This window comes from Oncorhynchus clarkii, chromosome 13, assembly GCF_045791955.1.
Source record: "Oncorhynchus clarkii lewisi isolate Uvic-CL-2024 chromosome 13, UVic_Ocla_1.0, whole genome shotgun sequence".
Classification (NCBI taxonomy): domain Eukaryota; kingdom Metazoa; phylum Chordata; class Actinopteri; order Salmoniformes; family Salmonidae; genus Oncorhynchus; species Oncorhynchus clarkii.
The window spans coordinates 9,043,288-9,068,287 of record NC_092159.1 but is presented as its reverse complement, the minus strand read 5'-3'; the positions used below and the strand labels follow the sequence as shown (position 1 = coordinate 9,068,287).

The 25,000-nt window shown below is 44.3% G+C and overlaps 1 protein-coding gene across 3 annotated transcripts in view; it reads right to left on the bottom strand.

Annotated features, from left to right (window-relative positions):
* The window catches only part of LOC139424356 (LIM domain-binding protein 1), a 53,914-nt gene that overhangs the window by 17,642 nt on the left and 11,272 nt on the right, over positions 1–25,000 (bottom strand). Inside the window, exons 1-3 of one of the 3 annotated variants that reach the window (XM_071176097.1) lie at positions 12,537–12,654; positions 424–526; positions 28–72 (exon numbers count right to left, since the gene is read on the bottom strand). In XM_071176097.1, coding sequence (XP_071032198.1) covers positions 28–72; positions 424–526; positions 12,537–12,570 — 182 coding nt within the window. In that variant the 5' untranslated portion in view covers positions 12,571–12,654. Of the gene's footprint in view, positions 1–27; positions 73–423; positions 527–9,360; positions 9,930–12,536; positions 12,655–25,000 lie in introns of those variants that run through there. The other 2 variants (XM_071176099.1, XM_071176098.1) reach the window with 2 other exon arrangements.

The following is a 25,000-nucleotide window of genomic DNA, read 5'->3' as shown; positions in this document are numbered from 1 at the left end:
AGACTAGAAACGGTCAGTAAGTCTTACCCTATTCCAGGCTCCAGGTATGAGGGGGGGTACATGGGGGTTGGGCTGCAGAGAAAGAAAACACACTGTCAAGGAAACATCTAGTTTAATACTTGTCTTTCTCCACACAAAAATGTGAATTGTAACTGTTGCCTGTTATCTGTAAGAACCAGATGAGACAGTTAGCCTGGACATGTACCCCCCCCCCCCCCAACACGCACACACACACGCGCACACACACACACACACACACGCACACACACATCATCCTGAGATCTGGACGAGCTAGCAGGACTTCCTGTAATAATCCATCTCAGGGGAGGAGCTAACCGCTCACCCCGACTCAGAAAGACACACACACTCCAAAAAGCACCACAGAATGCAACAACGTTTCAGGTGTGTGTGCATCCTGCTCACCCCAGGTCTCTGTCCAGCATGGTGCCGGGGTGGAACGGGGGAAAGGAGCTGCCGTTGGGGGGCTCCTTTGGAGAGTACAGCTTGAATGACTTGGAGGAACAGCCTGAAAGACAGAGAGCATTACAACTGTAACGACTGAATACGGAGACGACAGAGAGCATTACAACTGTAACGACTGAATACTGAAAGACAGAGAGCATTACAACTGTAACGACTGAATACGGAGACGACAGAGAGCATTACAACTGTAACGACTGAATACTGAAAGACAGAGAGCATTACAACTGTAACGACTGAATACAGAAAGACAGAGCATTACAACTGTAACGACTGAATACTGAAAGACAGAGAGCATTACAACTGTAACGACTGAATACGGAGACGACAGAGAGCATTACAACTGTAACGACTGAATACTGAAAGACAGAGAGCATTACAACTGTAACGACTGAATACGGAGACGACAGAGAGCATTACAACTGTAACGGCTGAATACGGAGACGACAGAGAGCATTACAACTGTAACGACTGAATACGGAGACGACAGAGAGCATTACAACTGTAACGACTGAATACAGAAAGACAGAGAGCATTACAACTGTAACGACTGAATACTGAAAGACAGAGAGCATTACAACTGTAACGGCTGAATACTGAAAGACAGAGAGCATTACAACTGTAACGACTGAATACAGAGACGACAGAGAGCATTACAACTGTAACGACTGAATACAGAAAGGCAGAGAGCATTACAACTGTAACGGCTGAATACGGAGACGACAGAGAGCATTACAACTGTAACGACTGAATACTGAAAGACAGAGAGCATTACAACTGTAACGACTGAATACAGAAAGACAGAGAGCATTACAACTGTAACGACTGAATACAGAAAGACCGAGAGCATTACAACTGTAACGACTGAATACGGAGACGACAGAGAGCATTACAACTGTAACGACTGAATACTGAAAGACAGAGAGCATTACAACTGTAACGACTGAATACTGAGACGACAGAGAGCATTACAACTGTAACGACTGAATACAGAAAGACAGAGAGCATTACAACTGTAACGACTGAATACAGAAAGACAGAGAGCATTACAACTGTAACGACTGAATACAGAAAGACAGAGAGCATTACAACTGTAACGACTGAATACGGAGACGACAGAGAGCATTACAACTGTAACGACTGAATACAGAAAGACAGAGAGCATTACAACTGTAACGACTGAATACGGAGACGACAGAGAGCATTACAACTGTAACGACTGAATACAGAAAGACAGAGAGCATTACAACTGTAACGACTGAATACAGAAAGACAGAGAGCATTACAACTGTAACGACTGAATACGGAGACGACAGAGAGCATTACAACTGTAACGACTGAATACAGAAAGACAGAGAGCATTACAACTGTAACGACTGAATACGGAGACGACAGAGAGCATTACAACTGTAACGACTGAATACAGAAAGACAGAGAGCATTACAACTGTAACGACTGAATACGGAGACGACAGAGAGCATTACAACTGTAACGACTGAATACAGAAAGACAGAGAGCATTACAACTGTAACGACTGAATACGGAGACGACAGAGAGCATTACAACTGTAACGACTGAATACGGAGACGACAGAGAGCATTACAACTGTAACGACTGAATACTGAAAGACAGAGAGCATTACAACTGTAACGACTGAATACGGAGACGACAGAGAGCATTACAACTGTAACGACTGAATACAGAAAGACAGAGAGCATTACAACTGTAACGACTGAATACGGAGACGACAGAGAGCATTACAACTGTAACGACTGAATACAGAAAGACAGAGAGCATTACAACTGTAACGACTGAATACAGAAAGACAGAGCATTACAACTGTAACGACTGAATACTGAAAGACAGAGAGCATTACAACTGTAACGACTGAATACGGAGACGACAGAGAGCATTACAACTGTAACGACTGAATACAGAAAGACAGAGAGCATTACAACTGTAGCGAATGAATACGGAGACGACGTACAGAACACATGATTAGTTATTATAGATCAAGTTGAAATGTGTCACTTCTTGGGCGACCAGACTACATCTGTTTACGACTTTACTTTCGGTGTTGTACACCGGCTTCAAAGGGGAATTTCCCAGCGGTTTACATGGTACAATGAGTCTCCACACGACACCTGCTTGTTTTGTCACATGAACTGAAATTAAGCGAACTATTAGAATTCTATCAACCAGGAAATAGCAGAGCGACATCTGCATAGTGCATCTGTAAGTGATCAGTGTGTGTGTGTGGACACTAGTAGGGACGACCAGTTCTGCCCTAGTTTCACTTGGCTGCACCCATTCACAGGTAAGCAGCAACACACACACACACCACAGTTTTCCTAACATAAAAGGTACAGGACAACAATTTCCCGGGCCCAAACCAATAACTCTCATACACACTAGGCCTCTACCCTGTATCCCCTCTCCCATCACAGCCACCCCTCCTTCTACACCCCTAAACTGACCCCTTACACATTCTAACCCTCTCTCTATCATAACAACCATCTAGCCAGTCCTACCCCTCCTCTCTATCATAACAACCATCTAGCCAGTCCTACCCCTCCTCCTCTCCATCACAACAACCATCTAGCCAGTCCTACCCCTCCTCTCTCTATCAAAACAACCATCTAGCCAGTCCTACCTCGCCACCTCTCTATCATAACAACCATCATGCCAGTCCAACCCCTCCTCCTCTCTCTATCATAACCATCTAGCCAGTCCTACCCCTCCACCTCCTCTATCATAACAACCATCTAGCCAGTCCTACCCCTCCACCTCCTCTATCATAACAACCATCTAGCCAGTCCTACCCCTCCACCTCCTCTATCATAACAACCATCTAGCCAGTCCTACCCCTCCTATCTATCATAACAACCACCTAGCCAGTCCTACCCCTCCTCCTCTCTCTATCATAACAACCATCTAGCCAGTCCTACCCCTCCTCCTCTCTCTATCATAACAACCATCTAGCCAGTCCTACCCCTCCTACTCTCTATCATAACAACCATCTAGCCACGCTGCCTGACCCTGGACCAGAGGTCACACACACAGCCACACTGCCTGACCCTGGACCAGAGGTCACACACACAGCCTGACCCTGGACCAGAGGTCACACACACAGCCTGACCCTGGACCAGAGGTCACACACACAGCCACGCTGCCTGACCCAGAGGTCACTCCCACAGCCACGCTGCCTGACCCTGGACCAGAGGTCACACACACAGCCTGACCCTGGACCAGAGGTCACACACACAGCCTGACCCTGGACCAGAGGTCACACACACAGCCACGCTGCCTGACCCTGGACCAGAGGTCACACACACAGCCACGCTGCCTGACCCTGGACCAGAGGTCACACACACAGCCACGCTGCCTGACCCTGGACCAGAGGTCACACACACAGCCTGACTCTGGACCAGAGGTCACACACACAGCCTGACCCTGGACCAGAGGTCACACACACAGCCTGACCCTGGACCAGAGGTCACACACACAGCCATGCTGCCTGACCCTGGACCAGAGGTCGCACACACAGCCTGACCCTGGACCAGAGGTCACTCCCACAGCCACGCTGCCTGACCCTGGACCAGAGGTCACTCCCACAGCCACGCTGCCTGACCCTGGACCAGAGGTCACACACACAGCCACGCTGCCTGACCCTGGACCAGAGGTGTGTGTGTGTGTGTGTCGCCCTACTCATTGTTGATGTCTCCCACCTCATCTCACATAGTCTGCTGTATAGGCTATCTAATAATAATAACAACAACAACAAGCCATTTAGCAGATGCTTTAATCCAACAACACTTATGTGACTGATGATGATGATGATGATGATGAGACTGATTCCTTGGTGATGTTGTGTTCATAGACCTATAGTGTGAATATTAACACCATCATCTCTCCTCCGAGCCTACAATCTCTGAGGCTACAATCTCCGAGGCTACAATCTCCGAGGCTACAATCTCCGAGGCTACAATCTCCGAGGCTACAATCTCCGAGGCTACAATCTCCGAGGCTACAATCTACGAGGCTACATCACAGTCAGAGTGCAGTAGAACTGCAGTATGCTGCAAATACCAAGTCCAAAATAACACTTGTTTTACTGCAGTACATTTGCAGTGTAACTGCGGTTAGAGTGCAGTATAGTAATTATACATATAATATATATATATAATAATACACACAATGATATAGTATATTCTGCAATTAGTGCGTCCAGAATATCACAGTCGACTGCGGTCAATGCACTTTTACTGCAGTTTTGAAACCGCAATCTTTTTAGGTGTTTAGACAAATTGGGCATTAACATTTACTTAGCGAGCGCTCTGATATACCACGGCTGTCAGCCAATCAGCATTCAGCGCTCGAACCCCCTAGTTTAGAATGAAATGTGGAGTGGAGCTTTATAGTCAGCGCCCCGCCTACCTTCAAAATGATTCACCAATCAGCAATTATTCTAAAACACATCGTTTGTCGCAATAAATAAAGTTACACAAGAAAAACAGTCCACCCGTCGATACGTCTCCTGTATCTGCCCTGTCCCTACACGTGTCCCAAAGCTGTCCCTTACGCGTGTCCCAAAGCTGTCCCTTACACGTGTCCCAAAGCTGTCCCTTACACGTGTCCCAAAGCTGTCCCCTACACGTGTCCCAAAGCTGTCCCAAAGCTGTCCCAAAGCTGTCCCCTACAGGTGTCCCTGACACATGTCCCAAAGCTGTCCCTGACACGTGTCCCAAAGCTGTCCCTGACACGGGTCTCAAAGCTGTCCCTGACACGTGTCCCAAAGCTGTCCCTGACACGTGTCCCAAAGCTGTCCCTGACACGTGTCCCAAAGCTGTCCCTGACACACAAACTTGACAGTTGCCATGACAAGTGAAGGAGTGTATGTGGGTGATTTTTGCTTTGTCTTAACCACACTGTACCCTCTGACTGACACACACACACACCTCCCTGACATCAACAGAACACAATCACACACCGACACACACACCTCCCTGACATCAACAGAACACAATCACACACCGACACACACACACACACCTCCCTGACATCAACAGAACACAATCACACACCGACACACACACACACACCTCCCTGACATCAACAGAACACAATCACACACCGACACACACACACACACCTCCCTGACATCAACAGAACACAATCACACACCGACACACACACCTCCCTGACATCAACAGAACACAATCACACACACACACCTCCCTGACATCAACAGAACACAATCACACACCGACACACACTCAACAGGGCAGAGTAGCATGCCTATTCAGAACATCCTCCATCAATCTACCTGTCAAAGCCACAGCCGGCAGGGTGGTGGCAACACAATGGTAGTGAACTCCCTCGACCTCATCACTCACACACACACACACACACACACACACACACACACACAGGAAGTAGCACTTCTGTCGTAAAGGGTTGGTCTCATAAAACATTTGTCAGGGACACACACACACACACACCTATCATGACTCTATATAGTCACTGTGCTGAGCGAGGAACACAAAGTGTCTCAGACACACAGACATTAAAATCTGGATCTTCCAGGGACAGACACACACTTGCATAGACTAGACCCAGAGACCGACAGGAGAGCGTAATCACGACTACCAAAACACCATCTCACTCAAACCAAAGTATCATTACCCTCGGTGTAGCCTAACTGTTTGTTGTGGAACTAGGGCTGGTCGATACATTCTGATTCATGAAATTAATCGGATATGTGTTTTAGCAAGATGTTACAAATGTCTGTATTGCAAGAATCAATCTTCTATTTTTTTGATGAGGGATTTTATTTTTGGTCTCGTCTCCTTCCCTCCTCCTGTACTGTGACACCAATCCCCTCCTCCTCCTGTGACACCAAGCCCCTCCTCCTCCTGTACTGTGACACCAAGCCCCTCCTCCTTCTGTACTTTGACACCAAGCCCCTCCTCCTCCTCTGCTGTGACACCAAGCCCCTCCTCCTCCTCTGCTGTGACACCAAGCCCCTCCTCCTTCTGTACTGTGACACCAAGCCCCTCCTCCTCCTGTGCTGCGACACCAAGCCCCTCCTCCTCCTGTACTGTGACACCAAGCCCCTCCTCCTCCTGTACTGTGAGGCCAAGCACCTCCTCCTCCTGTACTGTGACACCAAGCCCCTCCTCCTCCTTCTGTACTATGACACCAAGCCACTCCTCCTCCTCCTGTGCTGTGACACCAAGCCCCTCCCCCTCCTGTACTGTGTACACTGAGTATCTTCCCACCCACACACAGACACCAAGCCTCTCACAACAACAAAGAGGAAAGGTCCCTCCTTCCTCTCTGACAACAAGCAGTTTCAACTCGCATTTTGCATTTGAGGTTTGGTCCAACAGAATGGGTGAGATGGAGAGAGAGAGAGACGTTATTTTACTGTAATAGAGGAGTTAACCTTTCTAACTAAGACCCTTTATATGTCTCAACTCCCACTGTGTGGAGCAGACCCTCCTAAAACGGGAGAATCAATCAACATGTATCTCAGTTTCTGTCACGTGGCATTGTGGTACCACGTACCGCTAGCAGCATATAAGCCACATGCTGTTATGTGCTAGCTGTCTAGTCCAGTGGTTCCCATCCGGGGATACTAGGACCCCTGGGGGTACCTGGCCTATCCACAGGGGAGCTTGAGAAGACTGATGAGACCACAGGCCTACTGGTGAAAGGTACATGAGAGGTAGTCCAGGCAGAGCAACATTCAGTTGGTGGTACAGTAACCGTAAAAGGTTAGGAACGACTGGTCTAGTCTTATAAATGTGCAATGGGCATAAAAAAAACATTATATAAGGATTTGGCAACTTGTTCTCGTTTTGAGAAATAAGCATCTTCTCATCCAGGAAGCCACTTGACTTCAACATCTTAACAAAATGAACAGGCTGTTGTTCCAACAGATGGAGACGGACAGGGGGGTGTATTCATAACAGTTCAACTGTTACACCTTGTTAGCAAGCATTTTTTTTTTTAACTAGGCAAGTCAGTTAAGAACAAATTCTTATTTACAATGACGGCCCACCCCAGCCAAACCCGGAAGGCCGCCGGGCCAATTGTGCGCTGCCCTATGGGACTCCCAATCATGGCTGGTTGTGATACAGCCTGGAATCGAACCAGGGTCTGTAGTGACGCCTCTAGCACTGAGATGCAGTGCCTTAGACCGCTGCGCTCCTCGGGAGCTAAATATAAATATTAGCTGGCTACTCACTAGCACCTGGGCTTGTGCTTGAGAGATTATTTATGAGTTCATTTTCTATACTGCCTGCTCCCAGAAGTTGGCCATTATTAGTGCACGGAGCTGGTTACATTTGTAACAAAAAGGGGATTTTCATAGACAGACTTGAAAGACTTGAAAGTATTGCAAAAAAATGTAATTTTTAGTAGTTCTTATGGTTGTGGAAGGCTTAACCAAGGAAACATTTTACCTGAATTCATTAGATTATTGCTGACTGTTTAAAATGCAGTGTATTGACCTTTATTTGCGCAACAACTCTTGTTTAGAAAAACTGTTTTAAAAAAAATAGATATCGGCCATAAGTATATAAAAAAATATATGTTTTTTAGGCCATATCCCAACTCTGTGGAATGCCAATAACCCTGTGATAATAGCTGCAGCACAACAAAATTAATGGATACATTAATTAATTAAGATTATTTCCATTACAAGCTAAAAGACTACAGTACAAACCCATTAGCTCTGATCCTTCACTTTGTGTGTGTGTGTGTGTGTGTGTGTGTGTGTATAAAGAACCATTAGCTCCGTTCCTTTACATGGTGGTAAACGATGGGTCAGTCCAAATCAAATCAGCAACAAGCCACACTTCCTCTGTTGCAAATTACCCTCTCTACAACAACACACACACACACACTTCCTCTGCTGCAAATTACCCTCTCTACAACAACACACACACACACACTTCCTCTGCTGCAAATTACCCTCTCTACAACAACACACACACACACACACACACACAGGGGGGAGAGACAACTTCCTGTCTTTGAGATGTGATGGTGGTGGTAATCTGATTTCCCCGACTGTAAATCTGACCTGTCATCAGATCAGGGAGCCAAACACAACATTCTCAGAGGAATTCCATTCGAGAATTCACGATTACAACTAAAGCCTAAACCTTCACGAATATATAATAAATAAATTACATTCTAGATTCTAAAACCAGCATTTCACAAACTACAAAGACTCTAGACTAGAATGGCTACATTCGAAGTTGATAGTTGGAGTATTTCTAATTGGATAACAAATTAAATAGCTAGCTAGATTGTTTACAAGAAAGCGTGTACTACAGTAGTAGTCAGCTACAAGTACAAGGACAGTAGTGTTTGTCAACAAAGTGACAAGCATCAGCTGTGGCTACATGAGAAGTCAGCTAGCTCCAAGCTAACTGGCTAGCTACAATGTTACATGTAGTTAGCATTACAAGCTAGCTACATCCGAACGCCGGGGGTTCACAATATTGTTGCAAAATGCATCGATTGGGTAGCTGCATTTGATGATAAATTGACGTAACTGCAACAGTAGCAAACCGGTGATAGGGCATCTTCAATCAAAACAAAGCCATACAAAATCGCTGACTACACACAACAGCGACGTAGCAGGCCCAACACACAGCTAACGCTCAACTAGCCGCCTCCAGTTACCTTCTCTGGCAGATGGCTAGCTAACGTGCTAACCAGTTAACATTTAAAAATGTAAAAAGATACGCGCAAAGTACAACCATGCACATACATTGCAGAAATGTATATTTTCTTTTTTAATAAAACGTTAGAAATGATTATAATAGAAATAGACGTTTGCGTTTGACCAATGTAACCCTTTACCTGCAAGAGAAGTCCCAACCAAAGAATGATGTTTACAGAACTGGGCGAGTAGCTACCGTGTAGCACGCTCCTTGCGTAAAACGCTACGGTGGCTGACTGGTTCGTCGTAACGTAGTACGTCCCACGTTTTTAGAATAAACCAACAAATATTATAACGGGAATACTGGACCAGAAAATACGGACAATGAGAAATATGTTATTTTATCCCTCATGAGGCCTTGTCGGTGGACACAAGCCTGCAGTCGATTTTACGTACAGACCCAGATAAGTCCTTTGTTCGTGGGAAAACATGAACAATAGCTCTTGGCCCTCCCTCCTCCCTCTCTCTCTCTCTCAAGCGCTCACTCGCTCTCCTCCAGTCCAGTCACCCGCTCTCTCTCTCTATCCTTAGAATGAAAGATCCGGTAGAACGAGAGAACACCGCCCGCCGCCTCCTTACTCTCGTACCCTATCCAGTCTCCCTTCCCCCTCTGTCCTTCTACAACACTGGTTGTTGGCTACGCATTTGTTCTGTACCATCGCTGAGCTCTCTCTATCGCCATAACTGACATGTATGGAAATTGACCTAGTCCTCAGAGAGAAAACCTTCTGCGACAGAACCGAACAGAGACGCGTGTTAGGCTAATTATGGTCGAACAATAATGGAATAGTTCGATGATGGGCGAAATTAGATTTGTTGTCATGAAATTAAAGGCAAAGCAATCGTCATCACTAGGTGTCATCGCCTAGTTTAAATATTGGTCTTGAATTCATTGACACGGTCTCCTCTAGATCAATCGTTTTTTTTTTTTGGGGGGGGGGGGGGGGGGGGGGGGGGGGCTAAACAAATCAAATTGACTGACCCAATTGAACAGGAGATCATACTACACACGTCTGGGGAGTTTAATGACCCCCCCAAAAAATAATGTTTTTATAAATTACATCTTGAAACACTAACAACTAGTGTTCAATATAAACTTTTGTGAAAGATATAGGCAAATAATGTATACACATGTGTAGACTATGTGATAAACTCATAGATAGGCCTATTAATGTCATTGCCAATGGATTTACGTACAGAATAATACAAAATGCTCTGAGACCATGTTCTATTGCCCATATAGACCTTTTCCATAAAGAACAAATCATACTAAATCCTAAGAGGTTTACAGCTTAACTTGTAGGTGTGAAAAGCTTTAAAACATTGCTGTGTGTGTCTACTTACAGCAATATAGTATACACATGTTCACACACAGCTTTTGCTTGCCACCTCAACAGTTAACTAAAATCAGACACACACATACACACACACAAATGCACACAATAACACACACACACACACACACACACACACACACACACACACACACACACACACACACACACACAGCTTTTGCTCGCCACCTCAACAGTTAACTAAAATCAGACACACACATACACACACATAAATGCACACAATAACACACACACACACACACACACACACACACACACACACACACACACAGCTTTTGCTGGCCGCCTCAACTAAAATCAGACACACACATACACACAAATGCACACAATAACACACACACAGCTTTTGCTGGCCGCCTCAACAGTCAACTACAAAACACTAAGCTGAAAGGAGAAGCAGTAGAACACTTAATCCTCCTAAATCACATTTTAATCATATATGGAGAAGAGAGGGAGAGAAAGAGGGAAGGAGAGGAAGGAGAGGGAGAGAAATAGGGAAGGAGAGGAAGGAGAGGGAGAGAAAGAGGGAAGGAGAGGAAGTAGAGGGAGAGAAAGAGGGAAGGAGAGGAAGGAGAGGGAGAGAAAGAGGGAAGGAGAGGAAGGAGAGGGAGAGAAAGAGGGAAGGAGAGGAAGGAGAGGGAGAGAGAGGAAAGGGAGAGAGAAAGAGAGATCCACATGTGTCCATACGGGTGGGATTAAAAAATAACAAGAGTCAAGACCATGTCAGTCTGTGTGTGTGTGTGTGTGTGTGTGTTACACAGAAAATACAGAGGGTGTCAGGGTGATACAGACGTTGTAAGCCAGTAGCAGCAAAGAGGGTAGAATTCCAAGATGTTATTTTCCTCAAAATGTAAGTGGGGAGGCAAAATAATAAATAGGTCAGCACTGAGTTTTTGACATGTTGGGGGGGTCTAGCTCTCCTCTCCTTAAGATAATAGAAGGGGGGGAGAAAGGAGGGGGCAGAGAGAGACAGACAGACAGAGAGTGAGATAGAAAGACAGGGAGAGAGAGAGAGAGAAAGAGAGAGACGGAAGGAGAGAGAGAGAGAGAAGCCCCCCCAAGCCTGAGCCTGGTGACCCCCACACACAGGGATTAACCCTCACCATGTACCATTTCAATAGGAGAGCCTTGCACACACATGCTCTCTCTCTCTCTCTGACCCCTGTGTGTCTATCTGAACGGCTGACTCTTAGCTCCTCTCCAGTTGTGACACCATTGACTGGGGTGTGTTACCATGGTTACAAAGGCCAATGAATATTAGAAAGGCAAATCCACATCACTATGTCATAGTGCCTCTGACAGACTACTTCCCATCCCCCAAACACAGCACACACAAGCACGCATACACATACATGCACACACACACAACTAAAGCACCCCAGACCGCTCCCTACTCACTTCCCCGCCACTTCCCCCCAACATGTGAGCTACTACACTCACACTCACACACACAAACTTTCAGTCTCACGCCTAAAGCTGTGTGTAGCTGTTATTATACATAGTAATAATGGATTAAGAAATATAATGAATCAAAAAGTCTGTCCACTGAAATACCACAGTACATCCTGAGATGACATAGTTTAGATCTGTCAATACTGGAATTACATCCATATGTCTGGTATCACTTTACTTGACCCCTTTGTCATAATGCTACATATTAGTGTCATAATGCTACATAATAGTGTCATAATGCTACATAACAATGTCATAATGCTACATAACAATGTCATAATGTTACATATTAGTGTCATAATGCTACATATTAGTGTCATAATGCTACATAATAGTGTCATAATGCTACATAACAATGTCATAATGCTACATAACACTGTCATAATACTACATGGCACTGTCAGAATGCTACATAACACTGTCAGAATGCTGCATAACAGTGTCATGATGCTACATAGCACTGTCATAATACTACTTACAGTACATAACAGGGAGAGAGAGAGACTCACCTGCTCCAGTCTCTATTTGCTCAGTCATTGCCATTGTGTTACCTCACAGTTCTACACTACCATGACTAACTGACAATACAGGACTACTTCTCTCTCTCTCTCTCTCTCTCTCTCTCTCTCTCTCTCTCTCTCTCTCTCTCTGTCTCTCTCTCTCTCTCTCTCTCTCTCTCTCTCTCTCTCTCTCTCTCTCTCTCTCTCTCTCTCTCTGATATCTCCTATCCCCAGACTGGCGCAGCAGAGGGGCATTTGTGTGTGTATTACTCCTCCACTCCCCTGTCAACAGGAAGCTAAACGACACACACGCCTGTCAACGTTCTGATAACAACCATCTCCCTCTCCCTGCCCACCCCCAGAGTAGCACCAACTCTGCCCTAGACACTGATCTAATGGCAGTTTTATATTACTCATCAAATGGTTCAAGTTTGGAACTGATCCTAGAACTGTGCCTAAGGGTGAGTGTAGATCATTGGCCAATCCCTGCCCTAGTTGCTTTATTGAAGGTCAGTTTTATATTCTCCGTAAATTGGTTAAGGTTAAGCTCGGAGGAGAGGAAGCTGATCCTAGATCTGTGCCTATGGTAATGACCACCCAGAGGCCCACCAGTGTTTAGGGGCGGGATGTTAAAATGATTTATTTTGTTAGACCTCTATTCTTTCAGTAATATACAAAAATAGAGCTACATACATCTACAGTTGAAGTCGGAAGTTTACATACACTTAGGTTAGAGTCATTAAAACTTGTTTTTCAACCATATTTCAACCACTTTCTTGTTAACAAACTATAGTTTTGGCAAGTCGGTTAGGACATCCACTTTGTGTATGACACAAGTCATTTTTCCAACAATTGTTTACAGACAGATTATTTCACTTAAAATTCACTGTATGACAATTCCAGTGGGTCAGAAGTTCACATACACTAAGTTGACTGTGCCTTTAAACAGCTTGGAACATTCCAGAAAATAATGTAATGGCTTTAGAATCTTCTGATAGGCTAATTGACATCATTTGAGTCAATTGGAGGTGTACCTGTGGATGTATTTCAAGGCCTACCTTCAAACTCAGTGCCTCTTTGCTTAACATCAGGGGAAAATCAAAATAAATCAGCCAAGACCTCATAAAAAAAATTGTAGACCTCCACAAGTCTGGTTCATCCTTGGGAGCAATTTCCAAATGTCTGAAGGTACCACGTTCATCTGTACAAACAATAGTACGCAAGTATAAACACCATGGGACCACGCAGCCGTCATTCCGCTCAGGAAGGAGACACATTCTGTCTCCTACAGATGAACGTACTTTGGTGCGAAAAGTGCAAATCAATCCCAGAACAACAGCAAAGGACCTTGTGAAGATGCTGGAGGAAACAGGTACAAAAGTATCTATATCCACAGTAAAACGGGTCCTACATCGACATAACCTGAAAGGCCGCTCAGCAAGGATGAAGCCACTACTCCAAAACCGCCATAAAAAAAGCCAGACTACAGTTTGCAACTGCACATGGGGACAAAGATGGGACTTTTTGGAGAAATGTACTCTGGTTAAACAATTTAAAGGCAATGCTACCAAATACTTATTGAGTGTATGTAAACTTCTGACCCACTGGGAATGTGATGAAAGAAATAAAAGCTGAAATATATCGTTCTCTCTACTATTATTCTGACATTTCACATTCTTAAAATAAAGTGGTGATCCTAACTGACCTAAAACAGAGAATTCTTACTAGGATTAAATGTCAGGAATTGTGGAAAAACGGAGTTTAAATGTATTTGGCTAAAGTGTATGTAAACTTCCGACTTCAACTGTACATATGAAATCCACCATCACGTCCAATCTCCTACTACCGCCTGGAGCCAGCTTGTTACCCTTAGGATATCCCCCTACCCCAGTGTGGTAGACTGTGCCCTGATCACAGAGTAATGTTGGGGTTCTAGAAGGAAATCCCAAAGATCTGTCTGATTACAACATTCTGAATGATCACAGAACAGTCATAAAACATACTGTCACAGACTGTCTTTGATACTGCTGCGTAGCTATTCATGTTCTGACAGACACACACACAGACACACACACACACACACACACACACATATATTCATGCCAGTCTGCCAGTCTGAGTAGTGGCTGTTCTGTGTTATTGCGCCCTCCTGTGGCACAATATGACACTGCATTTATTTTCATTCAGCTTAACTCTCTCTCTCTCTTTCGCACACACACACACGGACGCACACACACACACACACGGATGCACACACACACACACACACACACACACACACACACACAGGCTGAATTCTCTAGTAAGGATTTGTCCGACTCAACCAGCCAGAACACTTCCAATACAACTGCGCCATATAAATGGTCCAGTGTTTGTATAATGTGTATCTGGGTGACATGAACAACAATAACGGTTCAGTTTGTTGTGATGTTATTATAATAAATGAGTCATTCATAATAATATGTCAGGTAAATAACATTCAGTATGAATACCTGCTGATGAATTGTGATATCATACCATCTGAACGGTACAGTGTGGGTGTGTATGAGTCAGTGTGTGTAAAACTAGTGCTGTCCTGCGTGGTGTGTGGTGTGTGTCTGCTTACAGGGCTGAGGAGAGGAGAGGAGAGGAGGGGAGATGACAGTGCCCTGATGCTCTGTCCTCCCTGCTGGATGCTAGAGGCCATTTTGTTCCTGATCTCACAGAGAGAGAGACAGGTCTCGGCCAATGACAGCTCAGGTCTGGCTCGGATCGGGCCAATGACAGCTCAGCTTGGCAGAAAACACCGAAACACTCTGGGTGGGAGGGATAGACTGAGTGTCGTTTCTCTCTCTCTTTCTGCCTACTGGCTGCCTGCTCCCTCTCTCCCCTATCACCTCTCTTTCCTCCCACTTTCTCTCTCCCTTCCCTCTCTCCCAACCTCCCTCCCTCCCTCTCTCTCCCCCATCCCTCTCCTCCCTTCTCTCTTGTTGTGCAACCCTCCCTCTTAAAAGAACAGGCTGAGAGAGGCTTTGTGAGGTTGCTGTTGTGCAACCCCCCCCCCCTCTCTCTCTGTCTCTCTCCCTATCTACCTCTCTCTCTCTCTATGCCTCTCTCTCTCTCTCTCTCTCTCTCTCTGCTCTCTCTCTCTACGCCTCTCTCTCTCTCTGCTCTCTCTCTCTACGCCTCTCTCTCTCTCTACGCCTCTCTCTCTCTCTGCTCTCTCTCTCTACGCCTCTCTCTCTCTCTGCTCTCTCTCTCTCTGCTCTCTCTCTCTCTACGCCTCTCTCTCTCTCTGCTCTCTCTCTCTCTGCTCTCTCTCTCTCTACGCCTCTCTCTCTCTATGCCTCTCTCTCTCTCTGCTCTCTCTCTCTCTACGCCTCTCTCTCTCTACGCCTCTCTCTCTCTCTCTCTGCTCTCTCTCTGCTCTCTCTCTCTCTACGCCTCTCTCTCTCTCTGCTCTCTCTCTCTCTGCTCTCTCTCTCTCTACGCCTCTCTCTCTCTATGCCTCTCTCTCTCTCTGCTCTCTCTCTCTCTACGCCTCTCTCTCTCTACGCCTCTCTCTCTCTCTCTCTGCTCTCTCTCTCTCTCTCTCTCTCTGCTCTCTCTCTCTCTCTCTCTCTCTCTCTCCCTCTCTCTCTCTGCTCTCTCTCTCTCTCTCTGCTCTCTCTCTCTCTCTCTCTCTCTCTCTCTCTCTCTCTCTGCTCTCTCTCTCTCTCTCTCTCTCTCTCTCCCTCTCTCTCTCTCTCCCCCCCACACCTCTCTCTCTCTCTCTCTCTCTCTGCTCTCTCTCTCTCTCTGCTCTCTCTCTCTCTCTCTCTCTGCTCTCTCTCTCTCTCTCTCTCTCTCTCTCTCTGCTCTCTCTCTCTCTCTCTCTCTGCTCTCTCTCTCTATGCCTCTCTCTCTCTCTCTCTCTCTCTGCTCTCTGTTTCTGCTTTAACTCATTTTTCCTGCTAATCAAGAACGTACCATGTGACTTTCTGCATGAGAGGGCACAGTCCTCCCGTCCTCCCTTACTCGCTCTATCCCTCCCTCATTCCCTTCCTCCCTTCGCTCTGTGCACCCAGCGTGTGCAAGCAATAAGTGGAGTCAGAGAGGAGGGTGGGAGAAAGGACAGAGAGAGATATGGTTCAGAAGAACAGGCAGAAGGGAGGGTGAAGGAGAGAGAACGAGGGAATAAGAGAGAGCGAGAGAGAGGACAGGATGATTAGATAGGAAGAAAGAGAGAGAGTATAGTATATTACTGAGGAGGTGCCAGATAGAGAGAGAGTATAGTATATTGCTGAGGAGGTGCCAGGTAGAGAGAGACTATAGTATATTACTGAGGAGATGCTAGGAAGAAAGAGAGAGAGTATAGTATATTACTGAGGAGGTGCTAGGTAGAAAGAGAGTATAGTATATTGCTGAGGAGGTGCTAGATAGAGAGAGAGTACAGTAAATTGCTGTGGAGGTGCTAGGTAGAGAGAGAGAGAGAGTATAGTATATTACTGAGGAGGTGCCAGGTAGAAAGAGAGTATAGTATATTACTGAGGAGGTGCTAGGTAGAGAGAGAGAGAGTATATTGCTGAGGGGGTGCTGGGTAGAAAGAGAGAGAGTATAGTATATTGATGAGGAGGTGCTAGGTAGAGAGAGAGAGAGAGAGAGAGAGAGTATAGTATACTACTGAGGAGGTGCCAGGTAGAGAGATAGTATAGTATATTCCTGAGGAGGTGCTAGGTAGAAAAATAGTATAGTATATTGCTGAGGAGGTGATAGGTAGAAAGAGAGTATAGTATATTATGAGGAGGTGCTAGGTAGAGAGAGAGACAAAGAGTATGGTATATTGCTGTGGAGGAGCCAGGTAGAGAGAGAGAGAGTATAGTATATTGCTGAGGAGGTGCTAGGTAGAGAGAGAGAGTATAGTATATTACTGAGGAGGTGCTAGGTAGAGAGAGAGAGTATAGTATATTACTGAGGAGGTGCTAGGTAGAGAGAGAGTATAGTATATTGCTGAGGAGGTGCAAGGTAGAGAGAGAGAGTATAGTATATTACTGAGGAGGTGCTAGGTAGAAAGAGAGAGAGTATATTATATTACTTAGGAGGTGCTAGGTAGAGAGAGAGAGAGAATAGTATATTACTGAGGAGGTGCTAGGTAGAGAGAGAGAGAGTATAGTATATTACTGAGGAGGTGCTAGGAAGAAAGAGAGTAGAGTATATTACTGAGGAGGTGCCAGGTAGAAAGAGAGAGAGTATAGTATATTACTGAGGAGGTGCTAGGTAGAAAGAGAGAGAGTATAGTATATTGCTGTGGAGATGCAAGGTAGAAAGAGAGAGAATATAGTATATTACTGAGGAGGTGCTAGGTAGAAAGAGAGAGAGTATAGTATATTACTGAGGAGGTGCCAGGTAGAGAGAGAGAGAGAGTATAGTATATTGCTGAGGAGGTGCTAGGTAGAGAGAGAGTATAGTATATTACTGAGGAGGTGCTAGGTAGAGAGAGAGAGAGTATAGTATATTACTTAGGAGGTGCTAGGTAGAGAGAGAGAGAGATAATAGTATATTACTGAGGAGGTGCTAGGTAGAGAGAGTATAGTATATTACTGAGGAGGTGCTAGGAAGAAAGAGAGTAGAGTATATTACTGAGGAGGTGCCAGGTAGAAAGAGAGAGAGAGTATAGTATATTACTGAGGAGGTGCTAGGTAGAAAGAGAGAGAGTATAGTATGTTACTGCGGAGGTGCTACTTAGAGAGTATAGTATATTACTGAGGAGGTGCTAGGTAGAGAGAGAGAGAGAGTATAGTATATTGCTGAGGAGGTGCTAGGTAGAGAGAGAGTATAGTATATTACTGAGGAGGTGCTAGGTAGAGAGAGAGAGTATGGTATATTGCTGAGGAGGTGCTAGGTAGAAAGAGAGAGAGTATAGTATATCACTGAGGAGGTGCTACGCAGTGTGAGAGAGAGTATAGTATATTACTGAGGAGGTGCTAGGTAGAGAGAGAGAGAGAGAGTATAGTATATTACTGAGGAGGTGCTAGGTAGAGAGAGAGAGTATAGTATATTACTGAGGAGGTGCTAGGTAAAGAGAGAGAGAGTATAGTATATTACTGAGGAGGTGCTAGGTAGAGAGACAGAGAGTATAGTATATTACTGAGGAGGTGCTAGGTAGAGAGAGAGTATAGTATATTGCTGAGGATGTGCTAGGTAGAAAGAGAGAGAGTATAGTATATTATTGAGGAGGTGCTACTTAGTGAGAGAGAGAGTATAGTATATTGCTGAGGAGGTGCCAGGTAGAAAGAGAGTATGGTATATTACTGAGGAGGTGCTCGGTAGAAAGAGAGTATAGTATATTGCTGAGGAGGTGCTAGGTAGAGAGAGAGTATAGTATATTACTGATGGGGTGCTAGGTAGAAAGAGAGAGAGTATAGTATATCACTGATGAGGTGCTACGCAGTGTGAGAGAGAGTATAGTATATTACTGAGGAGGTGCTAGGTAGAGAGAGAGAGAGAGAGTATAGTATATTACTGAGGAGGTGCTACGTAGATAGAGAGAGAGTATAGTATATTACTGAGGAGGTGCTAGGTAGAAAAAGAGAGAGATTATAGTATATTGATGAGGAGGTGCTAGGTAGAAAGAGAGTATAGTATATTACTGAGGAGGTGCTAGGTAGAGAGAGAGAGTATAGTATATTACTGAGGAGGTGCTAGGTAGAGAGAGAGAGAGAGAGAGTATAGTATATTACAGAGGAGGTGCTAGGTAGAGAGATAGAGAGTATAGTATATTGCTGAGGAGGTGCTAGATAGAAGGAGAGAGAGTATAGTATATTACTGAGGAGGTGCTAGATAGAGAGAGAGTATAGTATATTACTGAGGAGGTGCTAGGAAGAGAGAGAGAGAGAGAGTATAGTATATTACTGAGGAGGTGTTATGTAGAAAGATAGAGAGTATAGTATATTACTGAGGAGGTCCTAGATAGAACGAGAGAGTGTATAGTATATTACTGAGGAGGTGCTAGGTAGAGAGAGAGAGAGAGTATAGTATATTACTGAGGAGGTGCTAGTTAGAGAGTGAGAGAGTATAGTATATTACTGAGGAGTTGCTAGGTAGAGAGAGAGAGAGAGTATACTATATTACTGAGGAGGTGCTATGTAGAAAGAGAGAGAGTTTAGTATATTGCTGAGGAGGTGCTCGGTAGAGAGAGAGAGAGAGTATACTATATTACTGAGGAGGTGCTAGGTAAAGAGAGAGAGAGTATAGTATATTACTGAGGAGGTGCTAGGTAGAAAGAGAGAGAGTATAGTATATTGCTGTGGAGATGCAAGGTAGAAAGAGAGAGAATATAGTATATTACTGAGGAGGTGCTAGGTAGAAAGAGAGAGAGTATAGTATATTACTGAGGAGGTGCCAGGTAGAGAGAGAGAGAGAGTATAGTATACTGCTGAGGAGGTGCTAGGTAGAGAGAGAGTATAGTATATTACTGAGGAGGTGCTAGGTAGAGAGAGAAAGAGAATAGTATATTACTGAGGAGGTGCCAGGTAGAGAGAGAGAGAGTATAGTATATTGCTGAGGAGGTGCTAGGTAGAGAGAGAGAGTATAGTATATTACTGAGGAGGTGCTAGGTAGAAAGAGAGAGAGTATATTATATTACTTAGGAGGTGCTAGGTAGAGAGAGAGAGAGAGAATAGTATATTACTGAGGAGGTGCTAGGTAGAGAGAGAGAGTATAGTATATTACTGAGGAGGTGCTAGGAAGAAAGAGAGTAGAGTATATTACTGAGGAGGTGCCAGGTAGAAAGAGAGAGAGAGTATAGTATATTACTGAGGAGGTGCTAGGTAGACAGAGAGAGAGTATAGTATGTTACTGCGGAGGTGCTACTTAGAGAGTATAGTATATTACTGAGGAGGTGCTAGGTAGAGAGAGAGAGAGAGTATAGTATATTGCTGAGGAGGTGCTAGGTAGAGAGAGAGTATAGAATATTACTGAGGAGGTGCTAGGTAGAGAGAGAGTATGGTATATTGCTGAGGAGGTGCTAGGTAGAAAGAGAGAGAGTATAGTATATCACTGAGGAGGTGCTACGCAGTGTGAGAGAGAGTATAGTATATTACTGAGGAGGTGCTAGGTAGAGAGAGAGAGAGAGAGAGAGAGAGTATAGTATATTACTGAGGAGGTGCTAGGTAGAGAGAGAGAGTATAGTATATTACTGAGGAGGTGCTAGGTAAAGAGAGAGAGAGTATAGTATATTACTGAGGAGGTGCTAGGTAGAGAGACAGAGAGTATAGTATATTACTGAGGAGGTGCTAGGTAGAGAGAGAGTATAGTATATTGCTGAGGAGGTGCTAGGTAGAAAGAGAGAGAGTATAGTATATTATTGAGGAGGTGCTACTTAGTGAGAGAGAGAGTATAGTATATTGCTGAGGAGGTGCCAGGTAGGAAGAGAGTATGGTATATTACTGAGGAGGTGCTCGGTAGAAAGAGAGTATAGTATATTGCTGAGGAGGTGCTAGGTAGAGAGAGAGTATAGTATATTACTGATGGGGTGCTAGGTAGAAAGAGAGAGAGATTATAGTATATTGATGAGGAGGTGCTAGGTAGAAAGATAGTATAGTATATTACTGAGGAGGTGCTAGGTAGAGAGAGAGAGTATAGTATATCACTGAGGGGGTGCTACGCAGTGTGAGAGAGAGTATAGTATATTACTGAGGAGGTGCTAGGTAGAGAGAGAGAGAGTATAGTATATTACTGAGGAGGTGCTACGTAGATAGAGAGAGAGTATAGTATATTACTGAGGAGGTGCTAGGTAGAAAGAGAGAGAGATTATAGTATATTGATGAGGAGGTGCTAGGTAGAAAGAGAGTATAGTATATTACTGAGGAGGTGCTAGGTAGAGAGAGAGAGTATAGTATATTACTGAGGAGGTGCTAGGTAGAGAGAGAGAGAGAGAGTATAGTATATTACAGAGGAGGTGCTAGGTAGAGAGATAGAGAGTATAGTATATTGCTGAGGAGGTGCTAGTTAGAAGGAGAGAGAGTATAGTATATTACTGAGAAGGTGCTAGATAGAGAGAGAGTATAGTATATTACTGAGGAGGTGCTAGGAAGAGAGAGAGAGAGAGAGTATAGTATATTACTGAGGAGGTGTTAGGTAGAAAGATAGAGAGTATAGTATATTACTGAGGAGGTCCTAGATAGAACGAGAGAGTGTATAGTATATTACTGAGGAGGTGCTAGGTAGAGAGAGAGAGAGAGTATAGTATATTACTGAGGAGGTGCTAGTTAGAGAGTGAGAGAGTATAGTATATTACTGAGGAGTTGCTAGGTAGAGAGAGAGAGAGAGTATACTATATTACTGAGGAGGTGCTATGTAGAAAGAGAGAGAGTTTAGTATATTGCTGAGGAGGTGCTCGGTAGAGAGAGAGAGAGAGTATACTATATTACTGAGGAGGTGCTATGTAGAAAGAGAGAGAGTATAGTATATTACTGAGGAGGTGCTAGGTAGAGAGAGAGAGAGTATAGTATATTACTGAGGAGGTGCTATGTAGAAAGAGAGAGAGTATAGTATATTACTGAGGAGGTGCTAGGTAGAGAGAGAGAGAGTATAGTATATTACTTAGGTGCTAGGTAGAGAGAGAGAGAGTATAGTATATTGCTGAGGAGGTGCTAGGTAGAGAGAGAGAGAGTATAGTATATTACTGAGGAGGTGCTAGGTTCTATTTTTAAAGCAATGTCTCAACATCTTCTACCCTCTAATTCTGACACACACACACACACACACACAGACACACACACACACACACTGTTCGTTGACTCTCTCCCCAATGTTTATGTCATACACATGTTCAGGCATATGCTGTACACACACCCATGTGCACACACACACAGAGAGACACACACACAAGCACACACACACACAGAGAGACACACACACAAGCACACACACACTCAGGCCACACAAGAGGGGGAGGTTTCTTGTGTTGAACATGGCGCTGGAATGTAAACAACCGTGTCTTCCCAGTGAGAGAAAGTGAGAGAGATATTTTAGCTAGTTGCACATCGTTATAACACGGTATGTAGCCATACTATGACATTCGAAATGTCTGTAATTGTGAGTTTAAGGTTTACTTGTCATTTTTTATTGTTTATTGCACTTTTGTCTATTATCTATTTCACTTGTTCAGGTGATGTAAGCATATGTTTTCCATGCCAATAAAGCCATTTGAAGAGAGAGAAGAAAGATAGAGTAAGAGATAGAAGGAAGAGAAGAGGTACAAGGAGGGAGAAGTGTATATAGAAGGAAGAGAAGAGGTACAGGGAGGGAGAAGTGTAGATAGAAGGAAGAGAAGAGGTACAGGGATGGAGAAGTGTAGATAGAAGGAAGAGAAGAGGTACAGGGAGGGAGAAGTGTAGATAGAAGGAAGAGAAGAGGTACAGGGAGGGAGAAGTGTAGATAGAAGGAAGAGAAGAGGTACAGGGAGGGAGAAGTGTAGATAGAAGGAAGAGAAGAGGTACAGGGAGGGAGAAGTGTAGGTAGAAGGAAGAGAAGTGGTACAGCGAGGGAGAACTGTAGATAGAAGGAAGAGAAGAGGTACAGGGATGGAGAAGTGTAGATAGAAGGAAGAGAAGAGGTACAGGGAGGGAGAAGTGTAGATAGAAGGAAGAGAAGAGGTACAGGGATGGAGAAGTGTAGATAGAAGGAAGAGAAGAGGTACAGGGAGGGAGAAGTGTAGATAGAAGGAAAAGAAGAGGTACAGGGAGGGAGAAGTGTAGATAGAAGGAAGAGAAGAGGTACAGGGATGGAGAAGTGTAGATAGAAGGAAGATAAGAGGTACAGGGAGGGAGAAGTGTAGATAGAAGGAAGAGAAGAGGTACAGGGAGGGAGAAGTGTAGATAGAAGGAAGAGAAGAGGTACAGGGAGGGAGAAGTGTAGATAGAAGGAAGAGAAGAGGTACAGGGAGGGAGAAGTGTAGATAGAAGGAAGAGAAGAGGTACAGCGATGGAGAAGTGTAGATAGAAGGAAGATAAGAGGTACAGGGAGGGAGAAGTGTAGGTAGAAGGAAGAGAAGTGGTACAGCGAGGGAGAAGTGTAGATAGAAGGAAGAGAAGAGGTACAGGGAGGGAGAAGTGTAGATAGAAGGAAGAGAAGAGGTACAGGGAGGGAGAAGTGTAGATAGAAGGAAGAGAAGAGGTACAGGGAGGGAGAAGTGTAGGTAGAAGGAAGAGAAGAGGTACAGGGAGGGAGAAGTGTAGGTAGAAGGAAGAGAAGAGGTACAGGGATAGAGAAGTGTAGATCTTGTTGTGATCTTGAAGATCTCTGTAGTTAGTCTCTAGGGGGCTCTGGCTAGAGAAACGAACTGTAGACGTTTTCTGTAGTTAGACTCTAGGGGGTTCTGGCTAGAGAAACCAACTGTAGAAGTTCTCTGTAATTAGACTCTAGGGGGTTCTGGCTAGAGAAACCAACTGTAGAAGTTCTCTGTAGTTAGACTCTAGGGGCTCTGGCTAGAGAAACCAACTGTAGAAGTTCTCTGTAGTTAGACTCTAGAGGACTCTGGCTAGAGAAACCAACTGTAGAAGTTCTCTGTAGTTAGACTCTAGAGGACTCTGGCTAGAGAAACCAACTGTAGAAGTTCTCTGTAGTTAGACTCTAGAGGACTCTGGCTAGAGAAACCAACTGTAGAAGTTCTCTGTAGTTAGACTCTAGAGGACTCTGGCTAGAGAAACCAACTGTAGTTGCAGTCTCAATGCTTCACTCTTGAAACTATTAATGAATATTCTCTTAGTGGGGTTTATGTTGTTGTTGTGGGGAAAGTAGGTCCTTATATCTGGTCGCTTGGTGTAGGGATACTGCACTGGTGTATGGATACTGTAGTTATGGGACAGTTAGCCTAAATATTGTAACTGTTGCCAGCCCCATGCCCTTAGGCTCTTTCTCTCTCTCTCTCTCTCTCTCTCTCTCTCTCTCTCTCTCTCTCTCTCTCTCTCTCTCTCTCTCTCTCTCTCTGTGTGTGTGTGTTCAATTCAATTCAATGGGCTGTATTGGCATGGGAAACATGTTTACATTGCCAAAGTATGTAAAATAGACACTTACCTAAAGTGAAAAATTAACAGTAAACATTACAGTCACAGAAGTTTCAAAGGAATAGCGACATTTCAAATATCATATTATAATCTCTCTGTCTAAATTCACCACAAAAAATAGAATAGTGAAAGAAAGAGAGAAAGAAAGAAAGAAAGAAAGAAAGAAAGAAAGAGAGAAAGAAAGAAAGAAAGAGAGAAAGAAAGAAAGAAAGAAAGAAAGAAAGAAAGAAAGAGAGAAAGAAAGAAAGAAAGAGAGAAAGAAAGAAAGAAAGAGAGAAAGAAAGAAAGAAAGAAAGAAAGAAAGAGAGAAAGAAAGAAAGAAAGAAAGAAAGAAAGAGAGAAAGAAAGAAAGAAAGAAAGAAAGAAAGAAAGAAAGAAAGAAAGAAAGAGAGAAAGAAAGAAAGAAAGAAAGAAAGAAAGGAGAAAGAAAGAAAGAAAGAAAGGAGA